This window comes from Tenebrio molitor, chromosome 1, assembly GCF_963966145.1.
Source record: "Tenebrio molitor chromosome 1, icTenMoli1.1, whole genome shotgun sequence".
Lineage (NCBI taxonomy): Eukaryota > Metazoa > Arthropoda > Insecta > Coleoptera > Tenebrionidae > Tenebrio > Tenebrio molitor.
The window spans coordinates 1,950,975-1,968,306 of record NC_091046.1 but is presented as its reverse complement, the minus strand read 5'-3'; the positions used below and the strand labels follow the sequence as shown (position 1 = coordinate 1,968,306).

At 36.6% G+C, this 17,332-nt stretch overlaps 1 protein-coding gene across 2 annotated transcripts in view; it reads right to left on the bottom strand.

Annotated features, from left to right (window-relative positions):
* The window catches only part of LOC138130346 (LIM/homeobox protein Lhx2-like), a 75,430-nt gene that overhangs the window by 12,803 nt on the left and 45,295 nt on the right, over window positions 1-17,332 (bottom strand). For both annotated transcript variants that reach the window (XM_069046796.1, XM_069046804.1), the window contains exon 3: window positions 803-1,215. In XM_069046796.1, coding sequence (XP_068902897.1) covers window positions 803-1,215 — 413 coding nt within the window. The remainder of the gene's footprint in view (window positions 1-802; window positions 1,216-17,332) is intronic.

Below are 17,332 nucleotides of genomic sequence, written 5' to 3'. Positions count from 1 at the left end.
TCTGGCGTTATTGACGCCGTAAAGTTTATTTAAGTGCGACTTTTTGCCGTTCTCTCCCCGTAAAAAGCCACCCCGTTTGATTGAGCCGCCACCTTTGATTGGTCCATAATCGTAAACGTGTGGACATTATTATTGTCCATCTTCTTTGGCTGTTCTCGGAACCGCCTCGGATTTTTACGAGGTACGAAATCGTATAAAGAATTGTTGTGCCCTCTCGTCCATAAATAAAACAGTAAAAGTCCGGGGCTGAAGAACTCTTGTCGAGTGAGCAGCGACAAATCTGTTCTGTTTGCTTTATCGGAAAATTCTTCCGGATTTGCGCTCCGGTGGACAAATTAGGTGGCGATTTCGCGAAAGGCAAATATTTGCGCGGAAAAGATGGGGTCCAGGTGGGTTGTTTATGGTTATGGTTGGTGGCGCTGTCATCGATTCGGGTAGCCGATATGGCCTCGTTCCATATATTTCGTTCGGCAACGACGTTCTCGACGGAAAGAATGCGATCGGTCCCTCGTTATGGTATCTGACCCAATTAAACAGTCCCATGGAATTTCGGAGGTAGCGGGTTCGAACCCCCCCCAATATTTTTTTTTCTGATCCCAAGATTAACGGTGCTGCAGATTGCATTTGCAGTTCCAACAGATTCTCCGAATTGTTGCGCGGTCCAACATTTGTTACTTAATCAATACGAATAAACAATTATCCAAAAAGTCCCAACAGGACGGAGCTCGACCGCACCATTTGCATTCCTAACAAAACGTCACCCCTATTTACAGATCTGACTCCAGTGAAACCTTTTCCTCACCTAGACTCGCCGTCATCCCTTCCAGATCTTTGGGTTTCCGTTTCCTGGGTCTGCCCTTCTGCCTGGGCGTCGTGGGCGCCCCATTGAAGAAAGGAACTTTACCGACAGACTCGACGGGGGTGGCTGGAGGTATCTGGTGGTGGAACTCTGGACTGGGGAACGGCGGCGGATAGTGGTGCATCCCGGGTGGAAACATCCCTGGCGGCATCGGTTCCGTCATGGGCATTTCGAAATGTAACCTGCACAGAACCGCTCCGTCCCTCATGCCGAAATGGTCGCCTTTGGTCAAGGGTGAGTTGCACACGGCGCAAGAAAAGCAGTGCACGTGGAAGACGAGGTCGCGGGCCCTCATCACCAGCTCCGAAGAGATGATTGTCGCCTGGCAACGCGCACACCTCTTCATCCCAAACAGCCTGAAAAACAACAAAAATAAACAAACAAATAGAGACCGAGTACAGTAGTACAGTGTAGTGTAGTGTATAAATAAAATGACATTTATTTTTTGAGCTACAATTTTTTAAAATTGCTTTTAGTTTTCTACGTTGTCCTACAACCTCGTGGGTAAAATTTCGGCACATTTTAAAAATACACCCTGTATATCATGTTTCATAAAATGTACGCCAATGCGAAGTAACCTATAGGAAATATGCTTTAAAACAAGGAAACCGCATTGATGTACTTTTTATAAAATATGATATACAGGGTGTATTTTTAAAATGTGCCGAAATTTTACCTACGAGGTTGTTTGACAACGTAGAAGACTAAAAGCAATTAAAAAAAATTGTAGCTCCAAAAAGTAAATGTCATTTTATTTTTTGACATAGAATTTTTTAGATATTTTTTCCTAGTTCTACATAAAGCCAGTAGCTCGTGGTTAAAATATCTGTACAACTTTCAGTAACACCCTGTATAGTATAGTACATATTATAAACTGTAGTTATAGTACTTCTTTAAAATATAATTTTATTTTGTAAAAGAAGAAAGCAAAGACATCTGGACAAAATGTTGCAATTTTTGCATTTTTTGCAGGACCCGAAGGACGATGAAGGACAAATCAGGCCGACATTATTTTTGTGTGTCGTGTTGCTTGTTTGTATTTAAATTAGTTGTTGGTCGATCTCACGCACACCGAAAGCAGTTCTTTCGGACATAGAAGAGTTACGGGACGCCACCGCGCAAGATTTACGACAAGATGGATGCGTATGTGAAGCAGATAAGGCCAGCGGTAATTTTAACAATTCAAATTCGTCAAGATATCCGATAAGAGCGATAAAAAAAATAAAACAAACTTAAAAAAAAGCCACAAGAAAAAAGAATCGGTGCGGCGAGAATGAGCGAAAAGAAATTAAGCCGGCCGTCTTGTCGTAAACGTATAATTTGGGCTTCTACATCATGAAAATGTCCGACGTTTGTCATGGTTTTGCCCACTTCCGATCATATCTAGCACCTAATTTAGGAAACATAAAATTGCAAGAGCGAGCACACCGGCATGAATGAATGTACTATTGTTCCACTCCGGAATATCTAATTAAGGCGGAATTTATGGGTGGACGGTGCGCGGAGCGGCCGCGCGGCGGCGCTTCATTGGTTTTATTACGTCATAATTTTGACGCACGCACTTCTGTCTAGCCTCGTCGCGGGGCTGTGAGCTCATTGTTGCACGGTTTACGCTGATTTATGAGCTGGTTGCGTCAAAGCGAAGATACAGAGTGGGCTCGAAACAACACTCTTGCTTGCAACACCTGATCGACTTGGGAGTGATATTGAGGATGATAAATAATGTAAATGATGTGATGAATGCAACAGTTGAAATTAAAGACAGATTAAGAACGAAAAAAAATGGATTCAAGAAATCTGTCCAAATATAGACCAATTACTTATTTGCCAACAATTTACAAAATAGGGATTCAGAGGCTCAAGTATGTCTTTTAGTCCCGAGGGTAGAGTTTATTGTCCGAGGCGGAGTCGAGGGCAATAATCCCCCGAGGGATGAAAAGATACTTTGATCCTGTGACACATACGCTAGTTTTTGTATTGCCGAATCATTTCAAATCGAAATACATACCTAGTAAAAATTTAAGAATAATATGTTGCCAACGCGATAATATACCGTTTTAAAAAAGACAAAATTAAATCGCACTTTCCAGTGGTTAAAAGACACACCGTGTAACTTAATAATTTAAAAATATCGATAGTCTTATTTAAATATCGCGCGTTCAAATGAAATCTTGGGCTGAGTTTAGAACAGTGTAAACTTTGAATTTCCCGCCGTTTGACACGAATGGCATTTGTTTATGTTTAATCTGGACATCATAATTTAACATGTTTGTTTTCAGCAAAAGTGCTCTTAAATATTTGCTTCGAGAATAGAAATCGTTAAGTTATTCTATTTTTAATGTAAAACATTGCAAAGAAAGAAAAAAAGAAAGATTTTCTTGCTTCTAAATTTTAGGTTAGCAATCAATTTGTTCCAATCTACGCTTTAAAAAAGCACAACAATTGACGGTTTCCAACGCCTTCCCAGCCCAGGATTTCATTTGAACGCGCGACAACATTTTAGTCTGTTAACGACTCCGTACTCAATGTGTAAATAATTACATACATCTGTTTATCAGTAATTTTTTAATTTGCATTAAAAATTACGACACTATGATGATGTCCACTTTTTTTACACCCGGTAGGTATGGATGATAAAAAATTATACACTTATTTCAACCAAGAATCAACTTATCTCTGTTAAAATTAATCTACAAGGGGTGGCTATTTTTGGTTAATAATCCGTTTTATATTTTGTAATTCAGTCCAGAATATAAACACTTGAAAATCGGAGTTTTTTCGTTTTCATTTATGTATATCTCGAAAACTAAAAGAGATGGCAAAAATTGCATTGGAAAACATTTAATTTTTTGACATTCTGCACGAAAGTGTGCCTAGGTAAATAGGAAATTATACTCAAAATAATGTAAGAAGTCCCACGGCAAAGATATGAACTAATGGACATTTATGGTAACGACTTAAAAAATTTAAACGTTTGACATGGAACTTCTTAGTGCTTATTCACAATGGACATAAGCTTGACATAACGCATAAGAAATTCATGATACATGCAGTGGATATACTATTAATTTTTACATAAGTTATTGAGAAGTGACCTCAGTGAACATTATTGTTGTGTACAAAAAGGCATGAAGAATCATATTCGAGTTATATGGACACATAAATTATTTTCCAATTGCCCAAATTTACAAATTATTCTTAGGTATCTCTTATGTATTTCTTATGTCTTATGTCCATTGTGAATAAGCACTTACATTATTTAGAGTATAAAAAATACAATTGACAACATTTTTTTCGTGTTACTTATTTGATTGTGTAGATACCAAAGGATTTTTTTTCTGTTGGGAAAAAACTGCATAGAGTCACCAACACTATAGAAAATACTTTAGAAGAAAGAAAAGTTTGCTCAACTTTATTATTGGACGTAGCGCGTAGCTTTTGATAAGATCTGGCATGAGGAATTAGTTGGTAAATTAAATATTGTTCTTCCCAGATATTATAAAAACCTATTTTCTATTCATTTTTATTGTGACCAGTCCCTAGTAACTTTTTAGTTGCTAAGTTATTGATAGGGAATTTTAGATAACACTAAATACAGCCTCAGTTGGCAACTCTCGGAGACGCCATTTTGGCAGAAACGTCACGCTTACGTACACTGTCTGCGCATATCTATAAAATTGAATTTTGGTACGAAATTTCAGAATTCAAAAAGAAAATGCCACGTCGTCTTCTCAAAGTTGAGACCAAACGGTTAATATTGACTGTTGCCAGACATTTTATTGAATCCAACGAAAAACAACTCACAAAGACGAACATCGCCAAAAAAGTTAATTGTATTTGTGTTATTTTGTTGTACATTTTGGCTAGTGTTGTAGTTTCATGCCTTCTGCCTTTTCAACCCCTATAAAACATTTTTCTGAACTTCATGTTTCTTGCTGTCCGATTAGTTTTTATCTGAAAATATTTGTATTAATCAATGCAATTCATTGAAAGGTCTGATTACCTTTAGTACCTAATCCCCAAGTATTTTTCCCATTTCTCAAATGACTATTTCCTTCATTTTTATCGAGAATTGCATGAGGTGATTTTGAGGTTTTGTTTTGACATTGAATGATCTGTACCTGGACATAACCCCACTTTTAAACAGACGTGATCACAGAATCAGACAGACGTTTTTAGTTTCTCCCACTATAAATATTTAATTTCCGTTATTAATATTGATAAATACATTGAGCTCATTGCTTTACCACCATTGTCAAGTTTTGACAATTTTGACATTTTCACATCACGTTCACACCACACACAAATTTAGTGGAAAACGTATGCAGCACACAGCCAAACAGCGCCTACTATTATTTTCGTTGCGATCACAATCCAAATGAATAGATAATACCGTGCGATCGAAAATAAAAAAAAAATGAGATGGCCGTGATTAATACTTTTCAGTTGGCAGCAACAATATGTTCATTTTGAAGTAAAAATTTTTCATTGTACAGAGCAGACTTGAGAACGACGAATAGTCCTATTCGACATTTCAACAAAAGTTTCCGGACTTTCAAGGCACTTACCAACAACTTGCCTTAATTATTTAGTTTTTCCATACCTGAAAAACAACGTGTTCAAAAACAGGCCTGGCACAATTCCCGAATTAATGCAAGTAATTAGTGATAACTGCAATTTAATTGAAGTTCCAACTTTGCGAAGGTCATTTGAAAATTGATCGTTGGATCGGTAATTCGCTAGTTTAGATTTATTCGCTCACTGTTGAATAAAGGCCCGGGAGTTTTAAATCTCATTGTTTCGTTGTACTACGAGTAGGTGAGGAAATTCTTTTACACCCGACAGGTTACACATTATTCACGCCTTTATGAAAATCAAATTTCAACGTTCTCAAAATCACTAAAATTTTTAAGACTGACATCTGACAATTGTAATTTTAACGAATTGCCAGCTGAAATTTTTGGTCACAACCAACTCTAATTTTGTTTTCTTTTGATCTCACGGTACTTAGGGTCAAACAGAAAGACGCCTCTACCTCCTCTACACAAGCGATCTCCCAGATAATTATACTCTAAGCCACTTTTCCCGATGACACTGCCATCCTATTGTCAAAAATGTCAAAATTGGACAAAGAAATCTGACCTCCACAGGGACCTTGGAATGGACTACGTCGACGAAGAAATACAAAAGTTCACAAGATGAAGACTGAAGAGTTAGTGTAATGGGTGTAAAAGTGACCAAGCAGAATTGCAGTAGGTATGCAAAAAAAAGTGCCGTAGTGATTAGAAATAACTAAGAAAGCATCAAAGGGTGACTCTTAGATTTTAGGTTTGATTAAGACCAGAAGAAAGTTACTTATTGCTCTTTATTGTAAAAATTCAAATCGCTGGGTCAAAAATGAAAATAATGTAAACTTGGAGGAGCAAATCCACCGTGAACGAACACATTGCTTTTTTTATCATATCTTTTGCTTTCGTAGATCCTGATAAATCTTAACACTTTTCCTAAACGCATACGCGATGTAATACAATAGAACACAACATAATCTATTGCTCTACATTTCCCGTATCTTCCTTTTCCAAGAATTTCTATTCTGTGCCAATCGTCTTGCCTCGTTCCACTGGATTCTTCCTTTTTCTGCTTTTTGCCGCATTTGGTCCACCCATCTCAGTCCTGGGCGTCCTATTTTATTCTTCCTTGCGCTCTGGTTTCGTACATTTCTCTTGTAGGTCTTTTTTCCTTCATCCTACGTATGACTCAACTCAATTGGCTTCACCGAATACCAATTCTATCGCTTCTATATTTAATTCTGATATTCCTGTCTGGTTCTTTATCCTATCTCTTCTTCTCATCTCTTTTATTCTTCTTAGAAATCTCATTTTGATAGCTACGATTTTAATTTTATTATTTCTTCTCCAGGATTCACTACCGCCTTCTGTGGTTGGTAGTTCTTAGGGAGTTGCATAGCCTATCAGCTATTCCAATTTTTTTTTGGTTTATTTCCTTATCTATTTTCCCAGACTCTTCCATGTTTGTGCCTAAGTAGTTGTTCTTGTATGTTTCTTTTCTTTTGTGTACATTATCATATTTTTGCTTTTCCATGTTGCCTTCTAGGTTTTGTTGTAATTTTTCTTCTGTTTCAGCTGGTCAAGCTTTTACATTTGTCTTTGTATTCTTTTACAGTGACTATGGAGAATACTAGTGGACTTGACACTCATCCTTGCTTCAATCCTGTCTTCGTTTCAAATTCAGTGGATTCTCGCTTGTAGATTTATTGGCAATTGATGTGAGTTTCCCGTGCGCAAATGAAACGAATTTTTGCGGTGTTTTCGCTTTTCACGGTCCATCGTGTCCACCGCCGATGCGGATTATTGGGTTCCGGCCAAAGTGGTTGATGGATGCGGCTATTTGCGGCCTCTTTAACGTTATAACCGTATAAACTGTGAGCCGATCAGTTGAATGGGCCCACTCGGGCATATGTTACATATTATACTCGTGTTTGAGTCAACAGGGGGCCGGCTATTATTCCCCTTACAAATCAAACCGTTCCTTTATGCGCGGCGGCGGCGAGGCGGGGAGGCTGTCGGAGGAGAAAAACACAAACAAGGGGGAATAAAAAATAAATAAAAATCACGCACGATATGTCGGACGCGGGATTTCACAATTTGTTCTCCTAATTTTAAATGGAACTATTTTTACGTTCCGAGGTAATAAAAACAGAGAGACTTTAATTAGGCAATCACGACTGGAATTTATCGGTAATTTATGTCACCCACAGCGGACTTATTCAAATTTTTAATTGCGACGACGTGATGGGACGAGATAGCGTGCACGCAGGGACGACTAGAAAGTACAAGAAAAATTACGAAATTTACGCTACGGAAGGGAAATGAGGAGCAACGCAAGACGCAAGACGAAGAGGCGGCGGTAAATCTACAATCGACGTTTCGAGGCTTTTACACGATTTATGGACGGCACCTGTCGATTGGAAATTTAGTCAAGATTTTCTAACCAGTTTGATTTGCATTTTTTTTTTGGGCCCGAAATTGACAGTTTCGATTTCGAAAACCAAAAAATGAAGTACCAAAATTTACAATTATTCGAATTATTTTTGAAAAAAATTACCAGGATATTTTTGGAAGCATCTCAAGTCTTAACGTCAGTAAAATATGACATTATAAAAGTGTCTAAAGTGTCACTTTATTGCCATGGCATCTCACGAGCGGCTAATAAAGTTATTATCTCAGATGACGAGCGGCAGATAAAGTAAACTAGCTAAATCATTTGAAATTTCTAAATCAAATTTTAACAAAATCTTAGATAATTTGTTATGAACGTTTGAAGAAAAATAGAATATCTATGTTATTAGATTTTTCTCATAATTCAAATTTGATCGTTTTGATTTTAACTGTTGACGTGCATAAATTTTTAGGAATTTTTTGTCAATTAAAAAACAATTAAATAAAGGTCGTCTTGGTTCTTCTAAAAACCATCACATAAATATAAATGTCAATGCAATATAAGAACGATTTACCTAATTTAATCATTGTAATAAAATTTTCCCAAATATTGCACTTCCCGGATTCCAAAAAGATTTATAATTATAAAGAATTTTTTAACATTGTCCAATTTCTATCGACTCCGCGAAATCAATAAATCTCTCAACGTGAGAATTGTTTGACGAAGTTTGTGCAAACCTTGACCTTTCTAGTGACCAGTTGACATTTTGCTTTGAAGCGACACAACCACCGGAAAATGCTTGGACAGGTATTTCCTTGGCCATCCCGACACCTCTTTGAGAAATCCTGTGGCATTCATAAAAATGTCTCGTTGCCGAAACCGGAGCTTTGAACGCCCATCGGCCACAAAAGCCATTCCGCTACATCTGTATCCGAATCTGCTTAGGGCCGCAAATCTGCACAGAGGCGGCTTTCACTGCGAGCATTGTGCGTGCGTGAGCGGCCGCAGGGGGTCCGGGCCCCCCGCGGCCTACGCACACACAACAATACCCTTTTTTATGCCCCATTGTGCGACTGTTTGTACGAATGTTTTTTCCCTCTTCGTTGCGTTTCCGCGTTTGTTTCCCCTTTCGTGTGAACACCACCGGAACATTACCATGACCATCGATGACTTCACGCCCGATTGCTCCCGAATTCGATACCAATAACAACAAGAATTATTGTACAGGGTGCTTGCGAAATCATCACTCTCTCTGGTATCGCGTGATGGGACGCGACGGTTTAGTGCCGCTCGGTTGGTACGCACAGGCGCCGCCAACTTGACTGGTTCGAGCTTTTTCATTAACTGGAATAATTATTTGCCGTAGTAGGCTTGCATTAAATCATCGCAAAAAAATGAATAACGACCAACGGAAACTATATACCATTGCTATAGAACTGGTAACTAGACCTGGAGCTTTTTGCTCTTTTACCCACGAGCTCTGGGAGGTTCCCAACAGAACTCGGTCAGTTTATCTGCTGCGCCCGTGCACGTAATCTTCCCACTGTTTGCTAATTTTCCTCCTTTTTGGTAATTTTTGTGTGTGCCTTTGGCCCCCGTCGCGCGTTCTCACGGTTGGCAACACTTGATCGGTTTTTTGTTTACATTGGCGGCGAGCGTGTAATTAGCGTACAGGAAGCCCGACCGTGCGCCGTACGAAAATAAAACGGTCGCACCGCACCTATGCGGCTTGGACGTTGTCAAAAGGCGGCCGAAAATAGCGCCGCGACGGCGACGTCGACGATCTGTTCTTTCTTACCTTTAATGATTAACTTCCTCGTGTTACGACCCCGGGGGTTTGTTTGCTCGCGCCCACAATTCTGTCAGCGCGGCGCTAATCATCTACGATGCGTCTTTCGTCCGGGCTAATGGGGGCCCGGGACACTTGTCACGATTTTTTTTTGCCGGGTTTCTTCCAGAACAGCTGGCGGCTGTCGGTGGCGGTGATGAAAGTGCGTGGTCGGGGAAAAATCGTAAACCTAATCGTAAAATCGAGGGGTTTAGGTGGAGGAAGAGCAATTTGCGCTGTTACCGCAGAAAACAGCCGCTCCGCGAAGAATGTTATGAGTTGATGACAGGGTTGTCTATTGAATTATTAGAACGCTGGAATCACTACTATTAACAACATCTTGCAAGATCATTTGGCAGTCGGGACAATTTATTGTTGCTGGGTGCCCCCTGATTTCACAGATGTTTAAAAAAATAATAACGCGTCCAATGGTGCAAAGAAGCTCCAAAAAATACGAAGAAGTTGGGTATTAAGTCGCCTATGAGATCAAAGGCGAATGACAAGATGGGTGTTTCCCACAGACTATAATCTAGTCAAGGTTATGTAATTTAGAAGCGTAGGAAAAAGATAATTGGTTCTGTTTTTAAAAATCGGGATACCTTGGAAAATCAAAGCGCACAGTTAATGTAAAATGACTAAAATCGTGTAAACAATATTTACGTCAAAACATCTAACAGTAACGGGTGTTTTTTAAGAGTCGATTGTGAACGCACCACCGGATCAGCTGTTTAAATCTAACCTCACTTTTTGCGTGTTTTTAATATGCAGTTTGAAAAATCAGTGTTTTTAAGACGAGTGGTTCATTCACAATCGACTCTTCAACGCCAACTTCGACGCCAAATAAAAAAAAAACACCCTTTATATTGTACGACAAGGGAGTAAAAGTTTACTGCACGCGCAGTGAGGGTAATAAGTACACGAGGGATGAAAAGCCTTGGTCTTTAGTCCAAACCAGAATGACATCTTCTGTAATTTTTTTGACATTTCTTTCCATTTTTGATTTTGTTGATAAGTCATATTCTCTCTAGATTTTTGTAACTATAAATCCAATTAAGTAACTTCGACGATATCTTGAGAAACACTCATTCTTGAAAAATTTGTCAAAACGAAACACAACTGGTGAGAGTAAGATAATCTATATATACAACGTGTAACAGAAATAAGTACATTAATTTTAACTAGTAATAGAACTCGTCAAAAGGAACAACTTTTCTATCTACCATTTTGCTGAAAAACGATGTTTAATTCCAAAAAAAAAATTGGAGAGATTTTTCATTAAAATAACTCTACGCCACTAAATATTGCAATGGCTAATTGAGATCAGCGCTAATATGAAAAAAAACATCCATTTTCATCCAGAAAACGTGTTTTAACGCCGAAATTGAAATTCAAATAAATCTACCCGTATAGCAAAAAATCCACTTCGTAAGAATCTGGTTGTTTCACGTTTTTAGGTAGCTTAGTTTTGGAGATATGAACGGTTTTAGGAAAATCTTTCCAATTTTTTTAAGCCACTACGCAACGTTTTTCGCCAAAATGGCAGAGAGAAAAGTTGTTCCTTTTGATGAGTTCTATTACCAGTTAAAATTAATGCACCTATTTCAGAAACACCCTGTATATAAAACTGAATGTCTCTTTGTTTGTATATATTGTATGCAAATCTACAGTTTTACTCAGATCTTGATGAAATTTTGTACACTTGATCTTCAAAACAAGAAGAAAATTACTGTCTACTTTAATTTTACAAAAACCAACCCCTACTACCATTTTCAACCCTGTTAAGAAAAAAAGACAGTTTTTTCGAGTTGGAAATACCCTCACCTTTGCCGCTTCAACCCTATTTCATCCTCTGAGTATATCGTCACCTTCGCCGCTTGACACCCACAAAAAGCAACCCCTATTATCATTTTTAAGCCTGTTAAGCACAAAAACAGTTTTTTCCAGTTGGAAATCGCGTTTGCATGATATGTTCAGGTGTCATAGTTACATTTGGTTGTTTATAAAAGTAGCAATTGCTCCGGAATAAACGTGTCGTTTCTTTCTTTGGATAATTATTTGCCTCGATACTTTCCTCTCTTGTCACGCAAATAAGTACATAGGTACTTGTCAAAAATGGTGCAATTATTTTTTGGCTACTTCTTTTGGTCAAATTTAGTTTTCACAGCACAAAATAGCAATTTTGAGCTGTTCTTCGTTTATTTTGTACATAAATTTGTACCTCGTAAATTTTTATGAGTGGTGAACTGATGATGTGCCCATTATGAGCAACAATAAAATGGTTTGTGAAGGGTTTAATGTGTTTGGTTTCATTACCTGTGAAGATCCCTTCACCTAAGAACTTATACTGCACTCCTGGAGTCCTTTATATTTTGTAGTTCAGTTCAGAGTATAAACCTTTACATAAATTACATGCTTAGATGCACATTTATACCACACGGGGGTTTTCGTTTTCGATAATATCTCGAAAAGAGCTAGTGAAAAAATTCCAATGGGAATCTTCTCTAGAAGGAAAAGTGTGTAAGTAGAAAATTAAAAATACCAATGTATGTATCTTGTTTGTTTTAATACAAATTGTTATTTTTCAAAATATTAATGTGTTACTTATTTTTTGTTGCATAAATTTGTATATCATATTTTATAAAACGTACACCAATGCGGTTTCCTTGTTTTAAAGCATATTTCCTATAGGTTACATCGCATTGGCGTACATTTTATAAAACAAGATATACAGGGTGTATTTTTAAAATGTGCCGAAATTTTACCTACGAGGTTGTAGGACAACGTAGAAAACTAAAAGCAATTTAAAAAAATTGTAGCTCAAAAAATAAATGTCATTTTATTTTTTGACATAGAATTTTTTAAATATTTTTTCCGAGTTCTACACGAATTAAAATTTGTGCACGCATTTCAAAAACACCCTGTATACAGCATTGACTAGCTTACAAAAATTTGTTTCGAACTGCGTTTTGATCACTAGCGCGCTGACACCTGCACCGATTTAATTTTATTTATTGGAAAGATGTGCCCACATTTTCAAAACCTGCCTCGTCCGACTGTCCCCTTTATACCCGGCTGTCGCGAAAAATGTCGTCCTTGCGACGTTAAAAGAGCGATTTGCGTATTAATAGCCGTTCAAGTCCGAACCTGACGTCATAAACAATATTTCTATATTAAATCAATAATTTTTTGTGTCGGCGCGTACGTGTACTTGTAATTTACATGCGCTAGAGGTAAACCCGGTTCGTTTTATAAATGTATAATGACATTCCTCCGGTTGGTGTAATTTTGTCGGTAATTTAGTGCGAATTCCCATTGACGTACTCGAAGGCGAGCTTGCAGCAAATTTACATAACACGCATAAGTTTAACAGTTAACTGCGTATCTGTAGGTTGGTGTCAATCGAAATTAGATTTCCTGTCGGTGGTGGAGGATAAACGACGCTAGAGAGCGCTCGCACCGTAACGGTCCGGACCTGTAAATAATCCCCGACACATGTAAATGTTCCGGGTGTTTTTATAACGGCCCCTGGTACATCATCGACCGCTGCGCGACTCCTGACCGCTCAATCTTCCGCCAGAGACTCGCCTCGGCGAGAAGTGGACCGGCGCCCGTGCGTTTCTAACGGGCGCCTGTCCACTTCTCCGAAATCGATACACCTTTTGACGTGCTCGCATCGACACCCTCATTACCGCGTCACATCGAATCTCGCCGCCCCTTTTGTCCGAAATCACGGCGCGGAAAAGTGGGCCACGTCCGAAAACACATCTGCGCACCTGTGGGGAATTTTTAACTGCACTGGATGCGGCTCCATCTGTTAACGCCGCTAATTACCCGCCCACGGCACTCCGGATTCTCGCACGTAAATTTCCTCGGTGTAACGCAAGGCGCTGTTTTGGGACCCAGTCTTTTCGGTAGCGATCTAATTGGAACGTCCTTCGGTAACCGATACGCGAGTACAATACAGGTTTTTTCTCGCCGTTGCTACCGGATTGAGGCAATTATAACGCAGACGATGAGCTTAACAGATGATTTAGATAGTGTGTCCTGCTTAATATGGATTAGATTGAGGAGATAACGTCAGTTTGCATCCGAGCTGGACGTCTCCACAGTACCGTAACACCTTAATAACTAAGAACAATTATTAATTCGCACCTAGTTTAAAACGTTAACAATGGACTAGCCGTGATGGTGTTATTAAAGTTATTAGGAGGTCGGCGGTGGCGGACTCCATCTGCGGTTTTTAATGGGATTAGAACGGAACCGATCGGGTTTCGAGGAAAAAGGAGTGATTTTCGTGTTGGATGCGATGGATTTGCGAATGTCAGATGCGGACGTTATGGTCTGACGGTTTCCGGTCAAGAACGAGCTCCAGTAATTGGACAAACGTTCATTATTTCTTTTTTCACTTCGTCTTCTTTCATTTCCCAGACATTTCTTTTTATCAACCTTTTTCACGTTTTCATCTCGTCCTGGTTCTTCTATTCATCTTCTCTTAGTCTTATCTCGTTGAAAAAGAAATGAGAAAAGAAGAAGAAAATGTTTTGAAAGAAATAAATTGGACTTAATAAAGTAGAAAAAAAAGAATGAAAATGTAATTAAGAAATTGCTGCAGAAATTGATAATCGATGCCAGACTATGACATAAAAAAGGGCCATTATTAAAGGAGTGATGAAAAAATTACGAAATGTTTTAGGTGGAAAAAAAAAAATCAATAAAATACAAAGAAGTGCAAAACATATATTTTTATTTTTGTTAAATATTTGTTTGAGAATAATCAGTTTCAAAGCATTTTTCTGTTTTTGATATTGAAAAATTATGAGATAGAGAATACAACGTCTAAAAAAAATTAAAAGGAATAACAGCACGATGAATACAAGAAAGAAAGAAACATTTTGAAAATAATGTTTATACCTCAGAAAAAGCAGAAAGAAACAAAAGACAGAAAAAAGTGCTTATTTGAGGGACGAGAAAAATAAAAACAAAGAGTATGAAATCAAGTATCTACCTAATAAAAATATAAAATAAATAAATAAATAAATAAATAATGCTTACATACAGGGTGTTTCTGAAATAGGTGCATTAATTTTAACTGGTAATAGAACTCATCAAAAGAAACAACTTTTCTCTCTGCCATTTTGGCGAAAAACGTTGCGTAATGGCTTAAAAAAATAGGAAAGATTTTCCTAAAACCGTTCATATCTCCAAAACTAAGCTACTTAAAAACGTGAAACAACCAGATTCTTAGGAAGTGGATTTTTTGCTATACGGGTAGATTTATTTGAATTTCGATTTCTGCGTTAAAACACGTTTTCTGGATGAAAATGGATGTTTTTTTTATATTAGCGCTGATCTCAATTAGCCATTGCAGTATTTAGTGGCGTAGGGCTATTTTAGTGAAAAATCTCTCCAATTTTTTTTTGGAATTAAACATCGTTTTTCGGCAAAATGGTAGATAGAAAAGTTGTTCCTTTTGACGAGTTCTATTACCAGTTAAAATTAATGCACCTATTTCAGAAACACGCTGTATGTATAACTAATTAAATCATTACAATTTAGATATCGAAAAACTAGATAAACAGCACGGACAATAAAGAAAAAATATCAAAACGTTGAAAAAAAATGGATAGACATTACAAGAAAAGAAAATACATTGCAGGTAAAACTAACAAACTATGTAATAGGAAAGAAGAAGAAAGAACAAGAAAGAAGATTAAAGAAAATTCGATGGCAACTTACAAATTCATATGTAAAGTAAAATAAGTACCACTAAAAAAATAATGAAGAATTAAAAGAAAAGGAAATATAAATTATTCAAATACCAACAATAACAAAATAATATAACGTGAGATTGAAAAAAAAATTAGAGTTGGCTGTGACTAAAAATTTCAGTTGGCAATTCGTTAAGATTTCAATTATCAGATGTCAGTCTTAAAAGTTAGGTTAGTGATTTTGAGAACGTTGAAATCTTGATTTTCATAAAGGTGTGAATTATGTGTGACCTGTCGGTTGTAAAAGAATTTCCTCACCTAGTTCAATGAAACAATGAGATTTAAAACATAATGTTACTCTTCGCTTCATGTTTTCAAAAGTCGGGAAAAATTGCAGGTTTCAGTAATTACTTGCATTAATTCGGGAACTGTGCCAGGCTTGTTTTTGAACATGTTATTTTTCAAGTATGGGAAAACGAAATAATCAAGGCAAGTTGTTGGTAAGTCCGGAAACTTTTGTTGAAATTCCTCAAAAACTCGAGGTGTCAAATAAGACCATTCGCCGTTCTCAAGTCTTTTTCCATTTGTGAAGTAACACTGCACAATAAAAATTTTTTGCTCTAAAGTGAACATAATAGGTATTGTAATAGTAAATTTTAATAGTCAATAATTAATAATGACAGTTATTATTGTAATGACATCTGATGACATTTGAATTAAATTTTTACGTGTTGCCAACTGAAGAGTATTAATCACGGCCCTGTCGATTTTTTTTATTTTCGATTCCACGCTACTAATGTTATCTCTGAAGAAAGTTTACAAAATAATTAATTATCAAATAATAATTAATAAAATGATATCTAGTAAGAATTATAAATTGCGAGAATGAATGACAGAAATAATACTTGGAAAAAAGAACCAACGTAAAGAAAATACAAACATTCGAAGGCCAAAGTCTGATTTTTTTTTAAATTTGAACTTTGTTTATGTTTTTAACTATTTCAGATAGACCAAAAAATAAAAATCACTAATAATAATGAAACCATTTTAAAAATTGAACAATTATAATAAATTTATAGATAAAAAAAAATATGTAAAAAAAACGATAGGGCTAGAGATAAAAACAAACAACCTACGCCAAAAAACTATCAAAGAAACACTCTTCAGTTGGCAACACGTAAAAATTTAATTCAAATGTCATCAGATGTCATTACAAATTAAAATTTGTTACACAGTCTACGACTGGTTTTACAAATCTATGAGGGGCATGGTGACCAACTCTATAGACCGGGACCAATGGCTTAACGTGACTTCCGAATCACGAGACAGAATATAGCCTTTTTTTTTTTTTTTTTTTTTTTTTTTTTTTTTTTTTTTTTATAAATTTATAAATTTATAGATAAAAAAAATATGTAAAAAAAACGATAGGGCTAGAGATAAAAACAAACAACCTACGCCAAAAAACTATCAAAGAAACACTAAAGGGAGAGAATATGATAAGAGGAGACACTATAATTTTAACAGAACGATGCACGACCTCACCATACATAATAATCAATGTGTATCTACTAACATTTTTTTTAAATTGGAGAACAAGTTACAAATGAGAAGGTAAAGTTAAATAAAAAATACTAAAAGTATAGCAAGATATGAGGTCACAAAATAGAAATATTTTTTTTGAAAATATGTATCTTTTGTTAACATATTTCTCAAGTATAGTTTTCAATTTTAGGCATATTAGAAAAAGAAAAACCAAGACAAAGTTGTTAAAAACTATTAAAATACATCGGGAAACTTATAATATTGTAAATTATAGCAATAAATAAACTGCTACATATAATGAAAAATAAAAATAACAAAGAAATAAATAAAGAAGAAGGATCAGAAAAGAACTACTACGAAAGATAGAGATACCTACTTTATAGAAACAAAGATTGAAATGTAAATTGTAGTTTATGGAACGAGTTCGTATGTAAA